Here is a 27,325-nt window from a genome sequence, read left to right as displayed (position 1 = left end):
CCTGTATCTGAACTGTTTAATGGATAAATTACTCTGTGCTAATTGCCAGGATGTTTGGAAGAAGGAGTTAAGCCTATTGTTTTCTCAGGCCGAAAGGCTGCTGGAAATGTATAAGAACCCTGGGACATGATCTTTCTTCATCTCAGAACTGCTTTGGGTTTCAAGAGGGGGAAACCTTAAGCCACAAGGATTGAGATCCCCAGTCATTGACTGGAGCCGCCCTGAATATGGACATTGGACTATAACCTATGGACTATTTCTAAAAGGACTTTTGGCTACTATAAGCTCACCTCTGCTATGTATCTGAACCTCAAGAATTGAATTCAAGTCTGTATGTATATTGATCTTTTAACCAACTCTCTCTCTTTTCTTTTTAAATAAATTTTAGCTTAGTTTATAAGAATTGGCTGTAGCATGTATTTTGGGTAAGATCTAAGTTATAATTGGACCTGGGTATGTGGCTGATCCTTTGGGATTGGAAGAACCTTTTCTTTTATATGATAAGATTTTCAGGAATCATCCTCATATGTTTGACAGATGTGTCTGGACGGAGGCCTGAGGCTGGGCACTTTAAGGGAACTGCATTGTTTAAACTTCTAAGTAACCAGTAAGGTATTACAGAAGCTGTTTTGTGCTGGCTTGGTAAATCTAAGTGTTGGAATAACCACCAGTGTTTGGAATTTGTCTGCCCTGTTTTGTTTGCAGTTCACCCTGATTGAGTGACCTCAGCTGGCTCCCACGGGTAGCACCATCACAGTCTGCATTAAGAGCTTAGCTCACAGAGACACAGGAAGCTCTTGCCTGGGATTGAGAACAGACAAAGACAGAGAAAAGAAACCCTGGAGGTTCCTATAGCTGGATGGCTCCAGGGAGCCCTGGTGTGGGCTACTGCCTTAACCTTTGCCTCTTTATGCCAACTAAGAACTTCCCAATGCTGCATTCCAGTTGACTGACAAACCCTAGTCTGTTCTGAAAAGGCTGCCTGGTGTCACTGCAAATGCTTGCAGAGGTGCACTGATCCCTGAAGAGGGTGCAAGTCTCTGAACAGGAATCTTCCCCAGTTGGACTTGCTGGACAGAGCTCACACAGTGAGAAGCAGGAGTGCTGGAGCCCAGTGGCTGAGTCTCAGGGCTTGATTACACTTGCAGATGTAGAGTGCTGGGAGTTAAACCAGCCTTCGGAGACCACAGCAAGGAAAATGCTGCCGTGTGTTTACACTGTCAGCTGCAAGCGTACTGGCGTGGCCACACTAGCAGCTCTTATAACACCACACAGAGCAGTGGATTGTGGTAGCTACCCCAGCATGTGAGTGGCTGCAGTGTGCTTTTCAAATGGGGGAGGGGGTGGAGTGTGACAGGGAGTAGTTGTATGTATGTGGGGGGATGGTGTGTTTGGGACGCAGAGAGTGTGTCAGCATGCTGTCTTATAAGTTCAGAGAGCAGCAGACACACACACACACCCGCCTCTCTCTCTCTCACACACAGACAGCAGAAGCATTTCACAGTAATGGTTTGCTTTGTCCTGGAGCAGATAAGCATGCTGGCTGTCAGAAACGGAGCTCTGAAAGGGGATATCTCCATGCCTGCAGCCGAGTTCAAAACAATGAGAAGAGTGGCCACTTGACTTTAGGGGATTATGGAATGTTTCCGGAGGCCAATCACAGTGCAGTAATGCAACATGTCGTCCACACTGATACTCGGGCGTTTCAGCCAGGGCGCAGCAAGTTCTATGCTTCTAGTGGAGGTGGATTACCAGGAGCGCTCCAGCTTCAGAGTCCAGGAGCTCTAAGTGCCTTGCCAGTGTGGACCCCTCAGGAGTTAGGGTGCCCAGAGCTGATTTAATGCATTCTAACTTACAAGTGTAGCCAAGCCCTCAGAGGCATTGAGACCATGTAGCCTATCTTTTAGGAACAGCGGGATGCGTTTGGGGTCCAGCACATTGAATGGGGACTGTTTAAAAGCTGGGCCATAGCACAGATCCTGTGGATTCATGACACAAGGAAGGGAGAGATTTGTATTATAAAAGTCAGGATGAGGTTCTGTACGTGCTGAGCTCTACCAACTTGAGGAGCCTCTGTGTTCAGCATCCTACAGAAACTGGGGCCCTGAGAGACTATCCAATTTAGACAGGCCTACTGTCAAGAAGTTGACATTTGGCAGACAGAGAGAATTACGATTATGCAGTTACCAGCTCACCTAAGCATGAACTGTATTTTTGTAAAGTTATTTCTATCTTCATAAATCATTAATTACCATGTGCTATTTTAGCTTAAATCTCTCGTGACTTTTCCATCTTTTCATATGACAATAATATTGCAGTAACAGCAGGGAAAGATTGGAAACCTGTCCATAAATCTTTTGGAATTTGATGTTATGGCTGTTCCATGAGCATCCTGCAACTGCAATCCCCATGTCACGTTTCTTAGGCAAAGAATTCTCTATTGTCAAGAACAACAAAGCTATTGTTCTTCTGTTTTGGCTTATGACTTTCCATTTTTCCCATTTCACTAATTATAAAATGCACCTCCCAGTAGATTCTGAGCACAGTTACAACAGTGCACAATGCTTATTGAAAGTGTTATGTAAATAAACTCAGTCCCCAAATGAGTTCAATTCCCTATACAAGCTCCTTTTTCCTCCAGCAAATGATTAAGTGAATGAGACGTATGCCATACTAGAAAGATCAAAGATTCACGATGGATGAAATGAATTCCAGAGCCAAGAACCCTCCACTGAGATTGCTCTGCACAGGGGCGGCTCCAGGCTCCAGCACGCCAAGCTCATGCTTGGGGCAGCAAGCTGCGGGGGGCGCTCTGCCGGCGCCGCAAGGGCAGCAGGCAGGCTGCCTTCGGCGGCTTGCCTGTGGAGGGTCCACTCGTCCCGCGGCTTCGGTGGACCTCCTGCAGGCAAACCACCGGAGGCAGCCTGCCTGCTGTGCTTGGGGTGGCAAAATCCCTAGAGCCGCCACTGGCTCTGCATCTAGTACCTAGAAAAAGTACCTCAGCTAATCTTAAGCATTGTGATGGCACAGAAGGAGAGAGGAAGTTTCTCAGTTAGCCAGAATCCAAACCCTACAGGTATAAGTAGGGCCCTACCAAATTCATAGCCATGAAAAAAGCATCACGGATGGTTAAATCTGGTCTCCTCATGTAAATCTGTTTTTTTGTGTACTTTTATCCTATACTATACAGATTTCACAGGGAAGACCAGTGTTTCTCAAATTAGGAGTACTGACTCAAAAGGAAGTTGCGGGGGGAGGTCACAAGACTATTTTAGGGGGGTTGCAGTATTGCCACCCTTACTTCTGCACTGACTTCAGAGCTGGGTGGCCGGAGAATGGCAGCTGCTGACTGAGGGCCCAGCTCTGCAGGCAGCAGTGAAGAAGTAAGGGTGGCAATACCATATCATGGCATCCTAACTTCAGAGCCTCTGCCATACCAGCAGCACAGCTTCAGAGCTGGGCTCCCGGCCAACAGCTGCCGCCTTCCAGCCACCCAGCTCTGAAGGCAGGGCCACCACTAGCAGCAGAACAGAAGTAAGGGTAGCAGTAGCACAACCCCACTACATAACCTTGTGACCCCCCCCACACACAACTCCTTTTTGTGTCAAGACCTCTACAATTACAACACCATGAAATTTCAGATTTAAATAGCTGGAATCATGAAATTTATTATTTTTAAAATCCTATGATCAGAAAATTGACTAAAATGGACCGTGAATTTGGTAGGGTCCTAGGCATAAGACCTAACACCATGAATTGCATGGAAGAGCAAACATGAAGCCAACAGATTGATCTTTTGAGGTGGAGCATGTTACATATGAAGTCAGATGCAAATAAAACTGTTATACCATTCCCTTGGTCCATGCTGAACAAAGTAGCTGAGCTAACAAAGGTATAACTTAATTATCCAGCCAACTGTTGTTTACCTTCATCTATGATGAAATCAAGGATGGTGCTAGTCTTGTTAGTCACTGACCTTACACTTGACAGAATTTTCTTTCTGTGGTATAATTTTGGGATAATGTTTGTTCTCTTTACCGTTTCAAACCCAGTATCAGTGTAAACTTAGTTTCACTTTAAATTTCATTCAGATACCAACCTCAGTTTTAAAAAGTTGTAGAACGAGTTTTATTAATAGGAATACAAACATTCTTCTGTTTTGACACTGAGAAGCCACATTCCTTGCAATGGTCAGAAACAATTTGGTTTCTATTGCTTAGAGAATGCCGAATGTGAATGTCTGCCTGGTGAAATTATGCATAGAGTTTCTGTCTGTACTACTGACCACATGAAACAAGCTAAAGCAATTTCATACCACTGAGCCATAAGTTAGACCCAATTTTTAAAACCTCTTAAAACTGTACTAGCAATAGAGGTCATTAGATGATGCAACTCATTTATGGAATTTTAACTAACACCTCATTTTCTGCTTCACAGGGTTTGCTTAATGGCACATACGCTTACAAACCCTGGAGATACTGTTTGATAGGCTTTACAAACACAGTCATTAGGATGCAGTGATTAAAAGGTAAAATATCAGCAAATTTATGGACTATCAACTGTGAACATAAATAAGTTGTAAAAAGCAGAGAGAGGGAAAGCCCTTAAAATAAAAGAAACTGAGATTAAACTTGAATTCCCAAACTTTTTAGTACTGCAGCTTTCTTACAGATATTTAAAAACTTGATGGCTTCCCACAACCAAATGTCTTTTTTTTTTAACCAACTCAGGACACTAGATTCAAGAGAGAGACTATAACCTGGACAGTTTGGGGACTTTATTCAACCACATACAGTTTGTTTAAAGATATAATCTAATCTAATCCATGTTTTTAAAACTATAATTAAAAATATGGATTTGTGGGTGTGTTTGGACGTAGTCCAAGATTTTAGCGAAAATATTGGGTCTGTTTCAAACTGCGCAGTTGCCTGATGTTTGGTTGACTCTCTGATAGCACCAGACATAAGTCATTTTTCAAAATTTAAATTATTTCTGTGTTTAGTTGTCACAGAAATCATTGCTGAAAGCCCAGATTTACCGAGTATGTTTACATTGCACTTACACACCCACAGCTGGCCTGTGTCAGCTGAGTGGGCTTGCTCAGCTCGAGTTGCGGGACTGTAAAATTGAGGTAAGACGTTCAAGCTCTGGGACCCTCCCCCTGGTGGAGTCCCAGAATCTGGGCTCCAGATTGAGCCCAAATGTCTACACAATGATTTTACAGCCCTGTAGCCTGAGCCCTGCGAGCCTGAGCTAGCTGACACGAGACAGCCATGGGTGTTTAATTGCAGTGTAGACACACCCACAGAGATGAATGGAAGCAGCACTTTTATAGCTTCTACTGAGTTTTTCATACCCTTCTTTAACAGAATCCAGAATTCCTGCTTTGTTAGATTTGAAAACTTGGTCTTGAGTGTGTGATCAGTTGTCCACTCCAAGAGATTTTCTTGAGCTCGGAAGCTTCAGGTTGGAATGGAGTCAACTGTTATCGAGAATGGGATCTGAATCCAGTTGGTATTTGGAGATTCATGTTCAACTCCAGAAAAATATTAATCAAAAAGGGAATACAATTCAGACATATGAGCTAATATCTGGTCTTTAAGAGGTTTTGATCACTTTCGCTCTGTTCTTTTTAAAAGTCTGATAACACTGGAAACATCTTGGTAACTCCCTTTTAAATGTGGCATCTCCAAAGACAAAGCCTCAAGAATCCCCGGATTTTCTCTAGTATATTTTCTCAAATATATCTAGTATACTTGTATTCCTTCCTTGAAGTATTAGATTCAGTATATTCAATATGCCAAACATGTTCACCAGGTAAACTAACTTAGTCAAGTCCACATTCACACATGTAATCTGCAAGGTCTGTTTTCCTAAGGAGAAAAATTCTGATTTTGTCACACAATTCAAGGACACATTGTAACATTTTCCCATGTGACAACCACCTAACTTCACTGTAAAACAGAAGCTGAGTGTGGGCAGAGCTCTTTGCTTCACACAGAATATTGAAACAATGTGTTCACTGCCCAGGATTTTATAAGTAGGGTCCTACCAAGTTCATGGTCCATTTTGGTCAATTTCATGGCCACAGGATTTAAAAAATCATAAATGTCACGATTTCAGCTATTTAAATCTGAAATGTCATGTGTTGTAACTGTAGGGGTCCTGACGCAAAAAGGAATTGTGTGTGTGTGGGGATCTTGTAGGGGTTATTGTAGGGGGCGCTTGTGGTACCACTACTCTTACTTCTGCGCTGCTGCTGCTGGTGGCGGTGCTGCCTTCAGAGTCAGGCAGCTGGAGAGCGGTGACTGCTGGCAGGAAGCCCAGCTCTCAAGGTAGCAATGCCACCAGCAGCAATAAGAATGGCCTGGTATGGTATTGCCATCCTTACTTCTGCGCTGCTGCTGGCAGGGCGTTGCCTTCAGAGCTGGGCACTCGGCCAACAGCCACCATCTCTGGCAACCCAGCTCTGAACGCAGTGCAGAAGTAAGGGTAGCAATACGTGACCCCCCTAAAATAACCTTATGACTCCCCCCAACTTTCTTTTGGGTCAGGACCCCCAATTTGAGAAACACTGGCATCCCCCATGAAATCTGTATCGTACAGAGTAAAAGCACACAAAAGACTAGATTTCACGGCAGGAGACCAGATTTCACAGTCCATGATGCGTTTTTCATGGCTGTGAATTTGGTTGGGCCCTGCTTATAAGATTAACTATTTAAACATTGAGGGCCTCATGTACTTCAGGTTGCAACTTCTTTGAGCCAAAGCTTGGTGATGAATCGTGCAGTGTGTCCAAATTGCTCCTTGTGCCACTTTCTTTACTCATGCTTCAAGCCCACTGTTCTTTCCAATCACGGCTGCTGCCCCATCAGTGCATAGCCCCACACACATAGCCCAGTTCAGACCTTCATCTGCTATGAATTAATTGAGGATTTTGAACATTTCTTCACCAGTTGTTCAGATTGGGATTTCTTTGAGGAAGAGAATTTCTTCAACTATTGTACCTGCTTTGACACCTAAAACCAATACCTGGATGGATCTGTTGTCCCAGAGGCCAAATGGAAAAAGGACTCCTAAAAGGAAGACTGAACACCAACTTCAAATTCTGGCCCATTGTTGCCATATAGTTGCTTTGGGTGCTCATGGTCACTGAAAATTTTAACGTTTGGATAGTCGATTTATTATCTTTCACAGATGAGAGTGGCTGCTTGTTTGATGTAACTGACTTTGTATTCATTAAATTACATGTAGACCCAACATATACTGCACAGTCAAAGACAATCCTCTGCAAATGATTTCTCCTCAGATTTCTACGTGCATCAGAAAAAATACTCAAAACGTTACGTGGCTAAAGAAAAAGGGCTGTCTCCCTAACGAGTTAACAAATTCAACCGTTTGCCAAGCAGAGAAGCAGAATAGCTGTTGACTACTGACCCACAGCCTAACAGTGGCAAGAACAAATGTCATCTGAAATCACAGTTTGCCAAATCAGTGAAGGTGCCGGTCCCCTGCCTTAAATCAAGAATTGAGGCATACCTTTATGTACAGTAGGGTAAAGGCTAACAGATTTAAATCTGTTCCATTAATCTTCTACCTCTGAAAGCTCAAAGTAACTACTGTAACTCCCACTGGATAAATAAAATGTTACTTTCGCTGTAGAGCCTCATGTTAGATAGCTACAAATTACACAAAGATGCAATTTTTGGAAGAATTCTGATCCTGACAATGAAAATGAATAATGGACAAAGCCCACTGGTCCAAGTACACCAGAAAATATCCAGTAAGAAACAGACCTGCATTGGCAGAGGCCTCTCTGAATCCCAGCTTTCTATGGTTTCAGCACCACATCCTGGTCCCACTGAGGTCAGTGAGAGCTTTGTCATTGACTTCATGAGGATCAAGATTTGGAACCTCGTCTAGTACAGCATAAAGCAGTTATTATAATCTTACTCATACCACAATTACTTAGTGGAGCTTTAGAAAGTGGACTAGGATATAAAAATGGCAATTTAATGCAACAGAATCCTACCAGGAAGACTCTGGAATGGAAATAGAGAACACTCTAATTGTAACAGATGGATACTGAGTCTTGCAGCATCCCAGCTCACTCATAAAATGCTAGCACATGAATCCTGGGCAGAAGAGGAGTGCCACATGCAGGTCCAGGATGAACAAGGAGCAATGCTGACAGACTCCAAAGAGAGCCTTCTTTAGTTCTCCTCAGTCAGAAGACAGAGGCTGGGATTCAGGGCCTGGAAAGCATGGATGGAAGGGATTTAATAGTAAAAAACAGCAATAGTATTTACTACTTCTACAAACGTGCAATAACTAGGGGGATTCTCGGGGCTCTTTCAGGCACACAGATATCTCCATAGGATATGAGTTTCTATAGTGAATGTGAAGTAAATGCTGAGGCTGCATTGATGTAGTGCTTCCATGCAGACCCTACCTAGGCCAACAGGAGGGATTCTCCTAAGGGTGTAGGTAGCCCACCTCCTCAAGAGGTGTGGATTTTTCACACACCTGAACGATGTAGTGATAATGACCTAATTTCCTAGTGTAGACCAGGCCTAAGTGAAATTCACATAAATACCTTCACATGTTTGATCATGCTCTCTATCTGCATTCCTAATTCACCTCTGAATGTTGGACCTAGCTGCATTTCCTCTGCAACTGCCAATATGCCTTCTCTCCCCAACTCTACATAAATAACTGCAAAAGGAGCACCTACTCAACATGCCCCTAGCTGGTACGCCGCTAATCTGTGGGAGGCAGTCCTTGCTTACAGCCCTCCCTGCTGTTCACTATTTTCCTGTCCCCTTCATCATCTTCTACCTTCATAGTCTCTCCAATAACCTGCACAGATTCCATCGTGCCCCGTCCCAGATGCAGCATCAGACCCAACTCCGGATCAGCAACTGATCCCCAATCACGATTTCCCAATTGCATATCCCTACACTCTACCCATTACCCTTCACCCAGCAACAATCCAGTCCTGCTCCCCTTCGGTACCATTACCAACTTCTCCCTAACTCCTACACACAGAGTGCTGATCCCTCAATTTACAACTCAATGCTCCCAATTCCCTGCCACAACAGTCCCATGCTGAGAACTAGGCCTTGGCTACACTCACACTTGACAGCGCTGCAACTGGAGTGTGAAAAAACACCCCCCTGAGCGCTGCAAGATACAGCGCTGTAAAGCCTCAGTGTAATCAGGGCAGCAGCGCTGGGAGCGCGGCTCCCAGCGCTGCACGCTACACCCGTAAGGGATGTGGTTTACATGCAGCGCTGGGAGAGCTCTCTCCCAGCGCTGCCGCTCTGACTACACTCACACTTCAAAGCGCTGCCGTGGCGGCGCTCCCGCAGCGCTGCCGGGGCAGCGCTTTGAAATTCCAAATGTAGCCATACCCCTAGTGAAGGTTCAGCAAGTCTCTCTGTTCTCCACCTTGTCCCTTGACTAGCAAATGTGGGCAATACCTGATAAAAACATATAAAATGGTGACTGATACAGGGCAGGCAGGTTGGGAGCATCTGCTCTTCATCTCTGATATCTCAAGAACAAGGGGACATTCAATGAAATTAAAAGGCTGCAAACTCAGAACTGATCAAATGAAATATTTTTTCACATTGTGCATATTTAGACTGTGGAACTCATTGTTACAGGAGGTTGAAAAAATTAAAATTCTGTCTCTGTTTGGAAAATAAGAGGAAAGACCAAATTCTGTATAGGCAAATGAAACCTAAGAAAAAAAGCCAGGGTTTTTGCCACATGCTGACACAATTTGTATTGAAGTTTAGCAATGATACTGTTGCAAATGGCAAGGATCTACTGTGGGAAGAAATATTTTATTATTATTAATAATAACTAATAATTTTGTAATCTAACTCAGTTGAATCATTTGAAATGAAAAATAGACCAAACACACCAAAAAAATCAGAGCAACTCCACAAATTCCTCTCCACAATATTGCAGCATGCTCATACCTCAGATTCATTGCAATATTGTCCCTTTCTATCTTGTGTTCAAAAAGCAAAGCATTATGTTATTGTGGCACATGCAGATCTTTCTTTAACTATAATGAAAAAAATAATTACATTCTTTCACAGTTAACATGTTATGCTAGTGCAAAATCTTGAAATCCACAGTTAAATGCAATGGTTCCACCTGAATGAATATGAATAGACTTGAGGATGCTGTGCTGATTACCTGTGGAGAGCTGAGCAGGGAAAGGATTCATTTCTTTGTCTACCATTTTCTGGTACAAAGCTCTCAGACTGAATGGCTCCACAGTGAAAGGTAAAGTCCCAGTCAACATAGCATACATATTCACTCCACTGAAAAGAGAAGCAGAGAAGAAACAGTTAAGGAACTTAAAAGTATGCCATCAGGAGTGGGGAAAGGCATGTAGGAAAGTGTAGACATTGTAGTTATCTGCAATACTTTCACTTTAATGTTCAACAACTGTAAAAATAATGTGCAACTTTCATTTCTCTAGGGTCCCCAGCACCTTTGGAATAGGAGCCTGATTCTACTGCTGCTCTACATGTGGACTGCTCACTAATGTCAGTGGGAGTTTCACATAAAGGTCCCGATCCAGAGCCAATGCCAGTGGAAAGACTCCCAGCTCTAACAAGAGCTGAACAATTCTTGATATTAACTCCCCAAAACTGGCCAATTCACTGATGAAAACTCGAGGTTTCATCTACTTCTCCTCACTCCTAAAAGGGCCTTTAAATTAAATTCCCTTTGAGAATTTACTTTTTCCATTTTGCTGGCAATCTCAGTACCTCATGCACAGCATAGAAATGAACTCAGTGTATTATAAGGTGTCATACTCCATAGCAATAGTGTGGTTAGATACAGGGAAGGCTAGACACTAACTATATTTTTTCTTAAATTAAAAAAAATATATTGGCACAGGATATTTTTGCTGGTAAAGGTTAAGGGTTTAGAAGAATGGCAACCTTCTGATTGTCTGCATTCCAATCAGAGTAAGAGCTCCTGCATTCCACAGTGCTGGTAACCCCATCCCTGATGTAGACAGATGACCCTGTGCAGGAGTGAAAGATTAAGTAGCTGTATGATAGTTTAGCTCTGGATCTCCTCAGAGCAGAGACTACAAATAAGGCTCCAACTTGTAAATCTCCTAAAAAGTGGTTAGTTGTAAAAAGATATGACTGGATCAAATTCAGACTTGGTGCACTGACGTCAGTGGAGTTATATAAGAAATTAACCCATTGGACATAAGTATACATTTGACTATTCTCTTACTGCTATGTATATCTATGGTCTATCCCTCTTAGCAGTATTAATATCTAGATAACACTTTACATTTTTAAAGGGCTATAAAAAGTTAATTAGCGAATGCTCACAATTCAGGCATGTAAGTTTTATGATCTCTAATTTACTGACAGGGAAACTGAGTCATGGAGAGGTTAAATGGTTTGCCTGAGGCTGCACAGCCAGTCAGTAGCAGAGCAGAGCTAGAACTTCTACTGCTCAGGAAGGCAGTACCGCTTTAATGTTTGACCTTATGCCACTTTTTCCACTTCTTCCTGCTCATGGATTACAGCTGTGTTTATTTCCAACCAGGAGAAGAAAAAAGTGTCCGTATATACTGCTGACACCACATATGGGCCAATAGCTGGGCAAATAGAAGAGTGCAATCCAAGCCTTTCCAATAACGCAGACACATTGGCTCCAAAACATCTTTAGTATTCCCCTACCTCAGGCAATGGACTCTTTTGTCTGCATTCTATGGACATTAAAAATCTCACAACATTTCTTGTATTTGTATGAGAAAAGGCTTGTCCAAGTTTCCTCAGCTGAAATGTCTTCTATCTTTACTATTATGTTCTTTATACAGTGATCTGGGTAGCTTCCAGCCTTCATGCCAGAGCTGACTGTATATAATATATGGATTTAGTGGGCGAGTTTGGAGATCCTTAGGTGTATAAGGAACTAAATACGGTATATTCTATGCACTTCAGTGTAAAAACCATATCTTCCTCTGTATTTGGAAAGTTTTTACCACATTTTCAGCTCCTCCAAATCTAAATAATCAATATACAATATAATAAAGTCCATTTTCTAATCCAGATGTCCCCCAAGCAGTGGGTCACGCTATTCCTAGGGATTTTGGTTGATCACAGTAACCGAACACTTTAATATATCTGATATGATCTACGGTAAAATGAATTAAAAAAAAATTAGCTGTTACGAGCTACATAACTCACATGGACCAAACGTCTATTTTGGGACCATATTTTTTCCTTGCAAGAAGTTCTGGGGCTGCATAGGCAGGGCTGCCACACTGTGTGCTGAATGGATCAGAGTAACCCAAGATACCTGCACAGTTGCTCAAGCCAAAGTCTGTGAAAAGGAAAGAATTACTAGATAATACACACACGTACACACACACACACATGCACTGAAACATTCGTGAAAAGAATATAGTTTTTCAACACATATGCAGTCTACTGCCATAATAAGAAATCATCTTGAAAAAGCACTTTCAAGAGTTAGCTATCTTTATGGATTGAAAGAGAAGATTTTGTCAAGTAATTTTTTTTATTTATTGGAGAAACATAACTTAGGATACATTCTGTTGTCAGATGCACACTTGCAACGGCATGATTTCAATGGGTGTTGCAGAAGTACAGCTGAGAGCAGAATTTGGCCTGAGTGTGCATGTGTATGGGGCAGAAAAAGACCTTAAGATTGTCAAATATTTTATATTATTGCAAAACATTGCTAAAAGGCAAAGTCTAAATCTTAGAGCTTCAAACTTTACCACTAAATCGTGTAAATGAGCCATCAACCTTAACAAGAGGTTTTGCTTTCTAGGGCTGTGGTGGTAATATATAAACACAAGGTTGCAGAGTCAGCACTCTGAGTCTGAAATAGCAAATAGGGAAAAATATGGGTGGAAAAAAATTGGGGTTTTTTTTGTTTAGGTTTTTTGTTTGAAGTAATGTATTTATAGCGATATATCATCTATCCATGTAAAGTCTCCATTTCCAGTTGAATGTTTTGATTTGATTCATGCTTCTTACAAATTCCCAGAATGCATACAACGCATATGGATCTCAGGGTGATTTAAATGAAATTAGTTTAAACAGGAAAACTGAATAATGCCTAGGAAAAAATAAAGTTATAAAGATTACCATGTGAGCTGAAGTGTCTAAGTGAATACATATGAATACTTTCCACTTGACTGACTATTTGGGAGGAAGGCAAGCAGAGTGCATGTGCACTACACTACATTTGAGCATTCAAAATGTGCTGGAGGGAGTCTGCAGGAGCACATTGTTAAAACTGAAGGAAGGGTGGGGACTATTTCTTGCCTCTGATGGAATCCTACCCTGTTTGGATACTGATTAATCGTCCCTGCCAAAGATGACTTATCCCTGGAGTTTATACAAATAATTCTGAATATTCTTGTTGTTGTTGTTATTATTTTGTGCACAGACAGGACCAGATTATGTCAAGTGTAAGATAGTTAAAAGATTCCTAGGAAGGATACCTCCATAGACCCATACAAGGTCTTACCCTACCAGAACCCTGCCCTTTCAAATTGCACAACTTTAACACTGTGCTTTACTGACAAAATACTTAATGAGCCAGATTCTCAGCAGGTGTAAATCAGCACCACTCCACTACAGTCAATGGACCTGTGCCATTTTACACTAGCTGAGGATCTGCTGCACCATATTTGTTTAAACTATAAACACGCCCAGGGAGTTAACTAAATATGTAAGCTGTGCTTACTGAAACAAAACCTCTTTCCTTGCAGAAAACAAATGAATAGATTCCCCAGTTCTTCACTCTTCCTTTCTTTGCACTACCAAGAGGTGTGCCTTGGACAGGGATTGTATCATGGACTAAAGGGGAACCTTTTTGAAGAAGCTCTTCAAAATATTGGTAGTATATGCACTGGGCTTTTAAATAAATATTTACTTTTGATTTTAATGAGAGAACGTAATTGGCACTAACACTAATAATTGTAATACTGGTATTGTCTTTATCCAATATCTTTTGTAACCTTTGCTGTTTGCAGAATTAAGATCAAAGACCATCATTGGTTCCTCAAAGTAAACATTATGACATGAGGAAACTCCCTTACTGTTCCTCTTAATGCTGAATCAGTGAACCATCACATTACACTTCTATGTTGTAACACCTTCAGGAACACAATAGTGAGCTCAGCATATGGGCTACTGATTAAACTAGACCAGGGGTAGGCAACCTATGGCACAGGTGCCGGCATGCGAGCTGATTTTCAGTGGCACTCACACTGCCTGGGTCCTGGCCACCAGTCCAAGGGACTCTGCATTTTAATTTAATTTTAAATGAAGCTTCTTAAACATTTTAAAAACCTTATTTACTTTACATACAACAATAGTTTAGTTATATATTATAGACTTATAGAAAGAGACCTTCTAAAAATGTTAAAATGTATTACTGGCACGCGAACCCTTAAATGAGAGTGAATAAATGAAGACTCGGCACACCTCTTCTGAAAGGTTGCTGACCCCTGAACTAGACTATTACAATGAAGGGAATGTTACTAAATAACAGGGCCATTAGTACTCTCAGACATTTAATATAAGAACTAATGGGTTAATTCAGCCCTTGTGCAAGCAGGCAAAGCAGCAGCAACTTCAGTGGAATTGCATCCACTTACACTAGAGCTGCTTTTGGCCATTATTTCTTGAACAGAATGCCAACCTGTGGTACCAAGAATGCCCCAAGCCCCATAACTAGCACTATGATTATGTCTTTATCAGATACCTCTGATCAAGGGCTACTGGCTACAGAGAAGCACATTTATTTCACCCAGATCTCAGAAATCCACATCTCAGATCTGAGTCTTAGCAAGCAGCTGACCAGGGCGACACTTTATGCAATAAAAGGAATATGCATAACAGAATATAACCAACGCGCTTAATACAAATCACTAACAACTTACTTTAAATCATCTTAATATGTAGCAAAGAAGAACTGACAAAATCAGAAGCCATCATTTTGGCAGTGTGATGCAGAACAGGTGTCAGACTCAAGGAGTTAAGCTCTCATTTGTGTGTGTGAGTAAGCAGAGGCATTCTGTTACTGAGATAACTTGTAGTAAAAGTTCCTTAGGGCAGGCACTGTCTTTGTCTGTGTTTTGTATAATACCAAGCACACTGGCACCTAATACAGAATATAACTTTTATGTTGATCAAAGTAAAAAATAAATAATGTTTTGGTTAATTGAAGAGCAATGACCTAATACAGTCATCTGACTTTGAAAGTTCCTGTTTACTCATGCATTCCCATGGGAACTGAATTCCCAGAGTCCTATTCCACATCAAACTGCAGTCCCTGCCCCAAGGAGCTTACCATAAGTTATCTTAGTAGCTGAACATCTCTGCATATTCATGCACAGAAAGGAGAGCTTTATTCTCCAAATCAGATTCATTGCCACTCAGAAGCCCTTGCTGGAAAGCATCTGTACAATGACAGCCTCCGCTGAGAGACCTTTCATAGTTATGGTGATATAAAATATTTTATTATCATGTATCATCTAAATGAGAGAGTGTGCAGAGGAGTCGGGAGGGGCAGATTCTCTCGTCTACAGAGGCCACTTTGTGCTGCACGAGCAACACAAATCAGCCTTCAACCAGCCAAAGACAGCCGGTGGAGAATTCCCCCTATACAGAAGAGTTTCTCTGCTTGCAGAAGACTGGCAGATGCTGCTGCCAGCTGCCCCCTTTAAGAGAAATGTGAGGGCATGGCCGGGGCAGGACAGGGACATGGCATGGATCTCCACTACACTCAATCCTCCACTTGGTGTAAGTTAGAGCTGCCTCTGTGCCCTAACCTGCACCAGGGCCAGGGGTCATGAATCAGGGAGCTGCAACCAGTTCCCTGTGGTCTCTCTTCTCTGTTCCACCCACACATATTTCCAATTAAATGAATAAATAGACTTTTTTCAACCTTTTTTCATTTGTGGACCCCTTAAAAATTTTGAATGGAGGCGCAGACCCCTTTGGAAATCTTAGACGTAGTGGGTCTGCTAACCACAGGTCAAAAACCACTGCCATAAGGGTTTCAGAAAAAAATTTTCAGAAATACTTGTCTGTGTGTTGTGACAGGTATGACAATTTCCTGCATTATCCAGGACAAACCTTACTGAATTAAGTTTAAGTATCTTAGGAGCTCATTGTATTAAAAATGTTTGTGGTGTGTGGGATTATATGTAACTTGTCTAGGACACAGGACTAACCCAAACCTTGAGAAGTGTTATGAGATTCAAAGGACTCTTAAATAATGGGTTAAGACAAGAATGAGCTGTTAGTTGAGTAGGTTTCCTAGGAAATACTTTGAAGGCGGGAAATGCAAATACCCACCTCCTGACTGATCTTTTGAGTTTCACCATGGGGATGAGACCTTTGTCTATGAATCACCTATTCCCAGGACCAAAAGGCCCAAACGACATAAAGGAGTAACTCACAGATTCATGGGAGTGCTTGTTCTGAGCTAAAGGAGTTATGAATGGATAACCACAGGAAAACCCCTGGGTAAGGTTTGAAGCACTGTTCATCAGCCAGAACCCTTGTTGGAGTGAGGGGGTGATCTCTGGTAAGCTGATTAGTATGCATGTAGGTTCTTTTATTGTTTTTAATCCGTTTTCTCTGTAGTGCTTTTACCTTAAGAGTAAATGTGCTTGATTAGAAAAAGCTGTGTGGTAACTAAAGTGGCAATTACACTGTGTACTGTCTTTGAAGAGAAAAGTAAAGCAGGCTGGCTTAGGCGCCTGACTTTGCTAGGGAATTTATAGTGTGGCCTGGAGATACCCTCGTCAAGAGGAAGAGAGACACATGTCTCTACCCAAGAGAGTGAACAGCTGGGGAGCCGGAAGCCTGAAAGTGGATGTCCTTGCTCGAAGATAGAGGGGGAATACAAGTGCAGTTGCCCTGAACTGATGTTGCTAAGGTATCAGGACCAATCACTACAGGTGTCAAATAAAGAATTGTTCAGAGGAGACGCATTAGCCAACAAATTGGTGGATCACTTAAAAGATAACTCATATCTGTTTTGGATTACTTCACCAAACGGTGGCCTTCTCAAGAAAATTAAATCCGAAGATTTCCTTACAGTAGGAGAACCTGAAACAAGGAGTTTCAGCTAACTTGTGATACAATGTAGCTGTTTGGATTGACTGGAAATCTGCTTTTACTTTTAGTCTAATAAACTATTAGTCTAATAAAAAGCTCTTTATGTTCTATAACTTATACAGTTGGACAATGGGATTGAATTGCCTTGTTTTAAAAACACACACTGAGTACAATCTGCTACCGTTAAGCTGCTGTCAGTTGTGAGGACTAGAGGACAATTTATTTTAATGCAAGCTAGTCTAAGGGTATGGCTACACTTAGCTGTACAGCGCTGGGAGTTACAGCTGTCTTCATACAGCTGTGTAGGGAAAGCGCTGCAGTGTGGCCACACTGACAGCTACCAGCGCTGCAGTGTGGCCACATTTGCAGCATTTGCAGCACTGTTGGGAGTGGTGCATTGTGGGCAGCTATCCCAGCGTTCAAGTGGCTGCAACGTGCTTTTCAAAAGAGGGGGGTAGGGTGGAGTGTGACAGGGAGCGTGGGGGAGACAGAGAGAGTGGATTTTTGGAGGTGACACTGTGTCAGCTCCCTGCCTTGCAAGTTCTAAGGACTGGAAGATACACAGCACCTACCTTCAATCATTTAAAAAGTTTTGATCCCTTCCCCCCCCCCCTTATTCACTAAATGCAAATTATGCACTCCTAAATAGCCTTCAGCCCACATAAGCAGCTGCTCAACACGGACTCCCCTCTCCCCCTCCACCATGTGGCTTCTCTCCTCAAACAAACAGCTGTGAACATTCCAAAGCAATTTCCCTACCTGACTCTGCTCGCTCGCTCGAGCAAACAGGAGCTGTGTTTGTTTTTTAAGATAAGCAGCTCAGAGGTGCCCGGAGTTTAGCCACTCTTCCGGTTTGTTGTGAACAGGCATTCTGGGATACCTCCTAATACCCTGGAGGCCAATTACAGCGCTTTTGGTGGCCACACTTGACGAGCAGCACTGCATCACCAGCGCTGCAATCGTTATACCGCAAGCAGACCAGGTGTACAGCCAGTGCTGCAGCCATGGAGTTGCAGCGCTGTATGTGCCTTGCAGGTGTGGACAGTTACTAAGTTGCAGCACTGTAAACCCACCAACAGCGCTGCAACTCTCCAGTGTAGCCATGGCCTAAGGAAGACCTAAACATCTCCTTCCCTATCCTTTCCATACCACCTACTGTGGAGAGACCTTACTTATGCAACTGAAGTAAGTAAGACTGTGGAAACAGTTTGGACATTTTTTCTTTTGTTTTGGCACACCAGTTTTACATCGTATCTGAATCATCTGACTGTGTCTGTATTTGGATGTCAAGTGTATGTACTGTTGGGTAATCAAACCCCCGAATAACAAGAAAGTTACAGAAATTCTTTAAATCCGTCAGATGTTCTCATTACAGCGTTACAAACCATCTGGTCTCACTTAGCTGCTAAACTGAGATAATGGGTGGTATCCATCATACTGATGAATGATTCATGGTAACATATCAATATCCTCTTGACCTGAAACTGAAACAATGCAACATTTTGTTTTGCTATTATCTTTCCAGAGTTACTTGATTCACTAAAATGTAGCGACTAACAAGTCATAGCAATTTTTCAAAACACCGAATTCCTAAGTGGATTTTGGATATTTTAAAATACATTAGCAGTCCCTTCTTGTTTGCACAGAGATGTGTATCGTTCATATAGATGAACTGGCTCGCCTTTTGACCTAAGTTTAGTCAACACTTTTCATCAAGTCTAAGATGACGAAACCTCTCTTTCAAAGACAGAGTGAAAGAAAAAATCTGACTTCTAAGTAGACAACTAAAGATACTGCTGCTGGAAAATGTGTAGGCATGGAAATAAATATAAACAGATATTCTTTAATAAGGGGCATATTTTCTTTTCAATGCCCACATTAACATTAATGGGAGTTACACACAGGCAGTGAGAGGAGAATATATTCATAGACGATTAATCTACGTCTGCAGGACTTGAATGAATTGAGCACTGCATACAGTGGGTGCCGTAATACAATCAAGAGTCCATTGTTGATTTTATTTTTTTAAACAAGCTTCTAAATCAATTTCTCATCTGACTTCAGCAGAAGCATGTGCATCTGGGGGCAGAATCCAGCGCTTAATAAATATGAAATTAACAGGGTAAAACAAATTATTTTTGTGGGATCACTTTGATAATCCTCACTCTGGCAATGCTCCCACTGATTTCAATAGCACTTTTGCCTAAGTAAAAACTGCCGGATCGGACCTTTAATAAATAAATCTGAATTCACTGGAACATTTTTCACAGGGTGCTTTCAGCAACAGCTTGGATGCTATTTGCACTCTCTCAGCATATCTCTGTAACACCATTATGTGTTGTCACGTGGAGGATTGTGAAGACTCAAAAATTCCCTTTATATGATTGCACAGATTTATGTTATTGGAATTGCCAAAAGAGTTTCATACCAATGAGCTTGATATTGTTGTCTTCATCTAGCAACAGATTTTCTATCTTCAAGTCTCTGAAAGAAATAAAATATTTTGAGTGAGCATCTGAAATGATGAAACAACTTTTTGTTATTCTCAACTGGTTTTTTTACAAGATTCAGAAATAGTAATAGCTATTATGAATTAGGGAAGCAGTGGACATGGTTCCATGGTTAAAGCTGAGTTTAGTTTTACACTTAAAGCATTTTGTTACTCCTCTTCCAAATTACTGCCTGTATCCTTTGGACTTGAGAGACCTACATCTCATTTCTTCATTGTCTGATTGCCTGTATACACAGACTTTCAGATAGGCTGTCATATGGTTAACAACCAGGTAGCTACTGACCACTGGGAATTAACAGGGGCAAAGCACCAGGAAAAAGTTGATCTGGTATGAAATCAACAGAAGCAAACAGAATTTCATGCAGTAAAGTGAATTGTCCAGTACTAGACAATACTACATCTCTGAACAGGGAGAGAAACGATTTGGAAGTTAAAAGGAAGTTTTAGGATTAAGACAAAGTATGAGTGAGAAAGAAGTAAGATTTTTTAAAAGGAGAGAGAGAATTGCTAGATGAAATGAAAGCTGAAAATCAGTGAAAAGCAGGCAAAACGCCCACAGAAGGAATACAAAAGCCACAAAGGTAATTAGAATAATAAGATAAATGAGTGAAAGAATAGAAAGACTAAAAATACATACAACTAAAGTCATGTAGAAGAAATAAAGTTTAAGAAAAATAAAAACAGATAAAGTAAAAGTGTCATAGACAGAGAGAAAAACAAAGTAGCTAAAAATAGACAGACTGTACCATAGAGTGCAGTCAGACCTGGTTAATCCATGCTGTTTACCCATATGTCTGCATTCTCAACAGATTTCCCGGTAAGTGGTAACTGAGCTAGTAATCCATGGTAACTGATCTAGTAGTCTATATGTACCACTAATATGTTAATCTGAAAGTTTTTTAAAATGCAGCACTGTGAACTAGATCGATATACTTCTACTTAGGGCTTGCTTACACTAGTGTTTCAAGTGTAGACACTACCTACGCCGACAGGAGGGATTCTCCCATCACTGTAGTTAATCCACTTCCCCAAGAGCAGTAGCCAGGTCGACGAAATAATTCTTCCATTGACCTACCACTGTCTACACGGGGACTTAGGTTGGCTTAACTACATCGCTTAAGGGATGGATTTTTCATATTCCTGAGTGACGTAGCTGGGTCAAACTAATTTTCTGGTGTAGACCAGCCCTTACTTGGTGAATAACTCAGCATTTCAACAGTGGAAATGATTATTGCCTTTTTTTATACCTGAGAGCCGTTCTATTTATTTTTAATCCTTCTTTGAAATAAAGAAATAAACCTCAAACCAGTAAAATCAGAAACCAAAGCAACACCCACCTCCCTGTCAAATCAAGCCATACCCTCGCAATTATTTTTGCTTTCAGGGATGTGGACTCTGAGCATGTGAATGAGTAAGCCCATTCTGTGTACAATGGTTCTGTTCAATATGCATGGAGGAGGTGCACACACACCCTTGGCATCAGTCTTTTTGACAACAATATAGCAAATCTGGAGAGGGGAACGTTTGAAGAATATTTTGAAGGTATATTGTCAATAGAAAGTGGTAGTAACAGTGGTATGGTCCCATTTTGGCCCTATAGTCTGTTTATATTTCTAAGAGATTGTTCCCAAGAATGATTTTTTCATTAATATTCCATTTTAGATTATTATAAGCATATCGCTTTTAAAAAGTGATTGAAGTGAGTGGGGTTTTACCTAAGGACACACTGGATCAGGCCCAGTGAGTGCATGTTTCTTTTTTTAACCTCAGTGGATGAACCCAAAAGCAACAGCAAAATAACTCTTTAGAAACATCCAGCTTATTATATACCAACAAGTGAACTTTGGCTCCAATTAGTTAGAAACACCTTTCCCACCAAGTAAATTATGTCTGAAGTGCTGCAAAAGGAAGCAGAGTACCCCAGAGGAGCCTTGTCTACACTACATCTTTTTGCTGGAAAATGTGTCATCATTGCCTATGCTGTATCAGTGTTAGCATTAACACAGACGAGGCACCCGCCAGCATTTATACCACACAGACCTGCTCTGAGCAGGGTTAGATAACATGGTGCTTAAGGCTCCAGGCAGTCTCTGGCATTTGACCTATGATGCTTCAATGGAGCTGCAGTGGTGTTAGTAATGATGGGAAATTCTTCAGGAAAAGAGCCACACAGTCAGTGTGGGGCCCTTTCCTAGCAGAGAGAGCACTTACAGAATAGAACATTAGTGAATGAATAGGTCAGTGCCTTGGGAGAGGTGGAGTTGACATGCTATTTATCTCATTTTGATCACAGCTGGTTTTATGCCTGGCTTGGGCTCACCCTGCAGGAACAGGATTGACTGTTAATGCATTGAAATTTCTGTATTGTTTTCTTTTGCTCTGCTCTGTTAATTCTGTTTTGAGTGAATGTGTGTGTCCAAATTATATCTTCAGTTGAGAAAGTTCATGATAATTCATTTGAACTGAGGACACTCATAGCTATATTTGTAAGAGAGAGTAAGAAAATGTATTGTGCAGATTTACAGAAAATAAAAAACAAAAATAAAAACAAACACACATCTAATCTACTCTGACTAAGGATGCTTTTAAAATGGCCAAGCCACATAGCACATATACAACTTACGCAGGGACACAGAAACCAATCTGGCCCTCACTGAAATCAATGGGACTACCCAGATTGTGTAAAGTTAAACACATGCAGAAATCTTTGCAAGATCAAGACCCTAGGTCAACATTGCAATTTTTGTGACTTTCACAATTTTGGCATGAGTTTCACACTTTTTGGTGTGTCCCTTAAAGTCCAGGTTCCTGGCGTGGTGGCATAAGACTACACGAAAATACCAGTTTTCATGTTTTAGTTTGTTTTTCCACAAAAGTAAGTTTCCAGCCTTCATGAGTGAAAAGCTTGAACACATGACCTGGGTGAATCCCAAAGGTTCAGAAACCAGGAGACTAAGTAAAAGAACCCAACATTCTTTGTTTAAATCTCCTGATTTTGCAGGGGCTGAGTTAACACTTGGTGCTGGCTGTACTGCTAGTTACCAAGGTCTAGAAACGGTAAGACCTTCAGCACAGACCATGCTCTATTACTGTAATACAGAGAAACAGAGTATATTTATAGTTTCCTGCGCTGTGAAACTATGAACATGCTGTCATCATTCCCCATTTTTGAAAATACGTTTCCCTCTTTTGATTTTTTGTTTGTTTCATGCATAACGTTTGAAATGCTTATTCCAGCCAATAGTTCAAGTCTTTAGTTGGGCAGCTTAAAATACGTTTACAAATATTCACTTTCTGGTGTCACACAGCAAAACTCAGGCTTATTTTGCATTTTATTTTTATGATAGGTGGGGGGCAGGGAGTCAATGTGTTTGCTGGAAGTCAATGTTGTGTTATCAGCAGGCAGCTGCAAAGCAGTAGTGATGGTGGATGCATCCTGCATTACATTCTCCATCACAAAATAAGAAAAGAACCAGCTCAACACTAATTCACCCACCCTCAACCACTTTATAGCCACAAGAAAAGCTGGAGGTGAAATAGACAGCAGATTGCATGGATTCAATTATAATGCTTATGTACATTCCAAAGAGACCATTTTTGTTACCAAACAATATTCATTGGGCCCAAGACCATTGAAGTCAACGTGGTAGTATCAATGTAAGTGAAAAGGGAATTTGGACTGACATCCTTAAAGCAATCTTAGTTTGTTAATGACATTGTGCTCCAACAGAGAATGACTAATGGTAACTTTGAAATATATCATAAAATAGAATGACAAACCAGCTTTGCATTTCAAAAGGAGACATTCTTCTCTAGTGCAAAGATCTGTCATAAATACTGCACCAGCCACCAGACTACTTGCACTTAAAATTAATAGGCTGAAAGTTATCAAAGCTAACACATCAAGCAAGGGGTGTCAACGCACAAATCTTATGATGTCCTAAACGACTGAATCCTAGGACACCACCTTCACTCTTTTCAATGTGGTTTTTTTGGGAAGGGGGGGAGAGAAGGAGATAGTGGATGAAAAAATATAGATACTTCTATACATATATATTTCTCGTCTTCAACAGTTCTGATCTTTTTTAATTGCACAATCCTAACAGAAGGTATGAATATATTCCATGAAGAAAAAAGATAGAAAAAACAGGGTATACAGAAAGCTATCTTTGCTCCCAGTATATTATTAAATTCCTTTCTTTGACATTCTGACAGTAATTGCACTGAATAGGATTGAATTTTGTTAAAATTACTTTTAAAAGGTTGTTGAGAATTTCCTGTGGGATGCTGTTGCAAGCACCCAGGCTTTCACTTCATTTTCTTTGTTGTCCTTATGCTCCCAAGGGGTTTAATGTTCATCCTGGTTTTTGACAGCATGAAGGCCTGTGTAAACACCCTCTGAAAAGAGAAAGCTTCACCATATACTGCCATTTGGGTTTGTTTTCTTCTGTCAGAGGGAAAAATAAAGATTCCTATCTGAGTCATATTTGAGCTTGCTACTTGCACAATTTTAACAACCAACCAGCTCTTCTCATCATAACAATGATCCACATTTTTTTTTACACAAAGTTATATTTAGGGTATATATTATCTTGTATTCCAGTAGTGGCTACAGAGTTCTCAGTGCTGGCTACACCTTTAGGAAAGGACAGTCCCTGCACTGAGGAGTTTACCATCTACATTCTTCACAGTCAGTATTGGCCTCAGAAAGGTCTAGGAAGGCACGTGTCTATGGCAACATACATCACTTACAATACATATACACAAGCAATTTACTTATCTCTAAAATAAATGAGGCTGCTTGGAGTTTCTGAATTATAAGCTGTTTGCATGTCACTACACTCTTAAAAGACACATTTCCTTTGAATTCAGAGTCTCATATCTGATCCTGAGGGCTTGTCTACATCAGAAAGTTGCAGCGCTGGTGAGGGAGTTACAGCGCTGCAACTTTGAAGGTGTACACATCTGCAGGGCACCACCAGCGCTGCAACTCCCTGTTTGCAGCGCTGGCCGTACTCCCGTTTTGTCTCGGGTGTAGAGGATCCAGCGCTGGTGATCCAGCGCTGGTAATCCAATGTAGACACTTACCAGCGCTTTTCTTGACCTCCGTGGAAGGAGGAAGCCTCTGGTAATCAAGCTGGTCTCCTTTCCCGGTTTGCTCTCTCGTTCCCGGAGCCCAGAGCAAGCAGGTCTCCTTCCCTGCGGTTTGCTGGGTGGCTCCGGGAACGAGAGAGCAAACCGCGGCGAAGCGGGTCTCCTTTCCCGGTTTGCTCTCTCGTTCCCGGAGCCCAGAGCAAACAGGTCTCCTTCCCTGCGGTTTGCTGGGTGGCTCCGGGAACGAGAGAGCAAACCGCGGCGAAGCGGGTCTCCTTTCCCGGTTTGCTCTCTCGTTCCCGGAGCCCAGAGCAAGCAGATCTCCTTCCCTGCGGTTTGCTGGGTGGCTCCGGGAACGAGAGAGCAAACCGCGGCGAAGCGGGTCTCCTTTCCCGGTTTGCTCTCTCGTTCCCGGAGCCCAGAGCAAGCAGATCTCCTTCCCTGCGGTTTGCTGGGTGGCTCCGGGAACGAGAGAGCAAACCGCGGCGAAGCGGGTCTCCTTTCCCGGTTTGCTCTCTCGTTCCCGGAGCCCAGAGCAAGCAGGTCTCCTTCCCTGCGGTTTGCTGGGTGGCTCCGGGAACGAGAGAGCAAACCGCGGCGAAGCGGGTCTCCTTTCCCGGTTTGCTCTCTCGTTCCCGGAGCCCAGAGCAAGCAGATCTCCTTCCCTGCGGTTTGCTGGGTGGCTCCGGGAACGAGAGAGCAAACCGCGGCGAAGCGGGTCTCCTTTCCCGGTTTGCTCTCTCGTTCCCGGAGCCCAGAGCAAGCAGGTCTCCTTCCCTGCGGTTTGCTGGGTGGCTCCGGGAACGAGAGAGCAAACCGCGGCGAAGCGGGTCTCCTTTCCCGGTTTGCTCTCTCGTTCCCGGAGCCCAGAGCAAGCAGATCTCCTTCCCTGCGGTTTGCTGGGTGGCTCCGGGAACGAGAGAGCAAACCGCGGCGAAGCGGGTCTCCTTTCCCGGTTTGCTCTCTCGTTCCCGGAGCCCAGAGCAAGCAGGTCTCCTTCCCTGCGGTTTGCGGGGTGGCTCCGGGAACGAGAGAGCAAACCGCGGCGAAGCGGGTCTCCTTTCCCGGTTTGCTCTCTCGTTCCCGGAGCCCAGAGCAAGCAGATCTCCTTCCCTGCAGTTTGCTGGGTGGCTCCGGGAACGAGAGAGCAAACCGCGGCGAAGCGGGTCTCCTTTCCCGGTTTGCTCTCTCGTTCCCGGAGCCCAGAGCAAGCAGGTCTCCTTCCCTGCGGTTTGCTGGGTGGCTCCGGGAACGAGAGAGCAAACCGCGGCGAAGCGGGTCTCCTTTCCCGGTTTGCTCTCGCGTTCCCGGAACCCCCCTTGAAGCCGCCCAACAGCGCTGCAGTGTGGCCACATCTAACACCACTTGCAGCGCTGGTTGCTGTAAGTGTGGCCACTCTGCAGCGCTGGCCCTATACAGCTGTACTAATACAGCTGTAACAACCAGCGCTGCAAAACTTTAGATGTAGACATGGCCTGAGATCAGAGTGATTTCTCAACATACCAAGACTTTATCATAATGAGTGGAGCTGGGTAAATAATATCCATCAGATAGCTTAGCTGAGTTTCATTATAATATTTCAAATATGTTTATTTAACTAATTTTTTTCACCCAGCTTGCAGAACCAGGAAGATAATTTGTGAGTATATTCAGTGAATAATTTAGCTGACAAATTTGGTGAATTTTTGGAACAAAATATTTAGCAATTTACTTATTTTCTTTAAATGCCCATCTCCATTCAAGAGGTTGAATGATCAAAAGAACCAGCTCTGAAAGGGGCACCAACAATGTCAGCCCACATGAGACCCCAGCGGCTGTGTTTTCTTTATCAAACAGGGAATGTGAACACCCACAGATCACAGAATAGATTTGAGTGCTGCTATTTTTGAAACAGTTTTAAAAATAACAACAACAAGAGAATATTGTCATTGCATTCAGGGTGAGAATGAATCAGACTTCCGCACTGATTCTTTCTTTCTTTCTTTCTTTTTTTTTTAATGCTACTGATTGAGCAGTCTATTTTCAGAGCTTCTATAGCCCAAAGCCCAGCAGGCTGAAGGACAACTCCAGAGGCGGCTATTAGCATTTCTCTTTCTTATGCAAACAGAGATCCAATGCAATAAATTCTAATTATCCTTCCAGTGGGCTTTCTTGTCTCTTTATAATACGCCAAGTATCACATTTGTAATGAAAGACAAGATATTGAATGGTTAAGCCTCCATAGAAAATACTTACAACTATACTGACTGATCCTGCCACATTGTATCACTTAAGCAGGCTTGGACTTGGTCACTACTTGGATAGGAGACTTCCAAGGAATAGCTATGGGCAGTACTGTGGTACTAGTAATGCAATAGGTGGCACTTTTTTTTCTAAGTTAATACTAGACTAACATCATGAGACAGATTGTGCCTTCCAACATCTGCGTGTGTGTCCATGCATGGAGCTCAGCCGCTCCGTGTAGATGGGAATTTGGGTGGTTCCAGGGCAGCTCCCTCACTTTCCCCAGCACCTATGAAGAGTTCTCTGTGCAGAAGAGTCCTCCTCCTTCAGT

At 42.3% G+C, this 27,325-nt stretch overlaps 1 protein-coding gene across 1 annotated transcript in view; it reads right to left on the bottom strand.

The window, feature by feature from the left end:
- HUNK (hormonally up-regulated Neu-associated kinase) overlaps window positions 1–27,325 on the bottom strand; it is a 79,044-nt gene that overhangs the window by 10,143 nt on the left and 41,576 nt on the right. Inside the window, exons 3-5 of the mRNA XM_050937189.1 lie at window positions 19,594–19,649; window positions 12,243–12,378; window positions 10,213–10,340 (exon numbers count right to left, since the gene is read on the bottom strand). Coding sequence (XP_050793146.1) covers window positions 10,213–10,340; window positions 12,243–12,378; window positions 19,594–19,649 — 320 coding nt within the window. The remainder of the gene's footprint in view (window positions 1–10,212; window positions 10,341–12,242; window positions 12,379–19,593; window positions 19,650–27,325) is intronic.

This window comes from Gopherus flavomarginatus, chromosome 1 (assembly GCF_025201925.1).
Source record: "Gopherus flavomarginatus isolate rGopFla2 chromosome 1, rGopFla2.mat.asm, whole genome shotgun sequence".
In the NCBI taxonomy this organism is placed as follows: Eukaryota; Metazoa; Chordata; order Testudines; family Testudinidae; genus Gopherus; species Gopherus flavomarginatus.
This window is presented reverse-complemented; position numbering and strand designations above follow the sequence as displayed.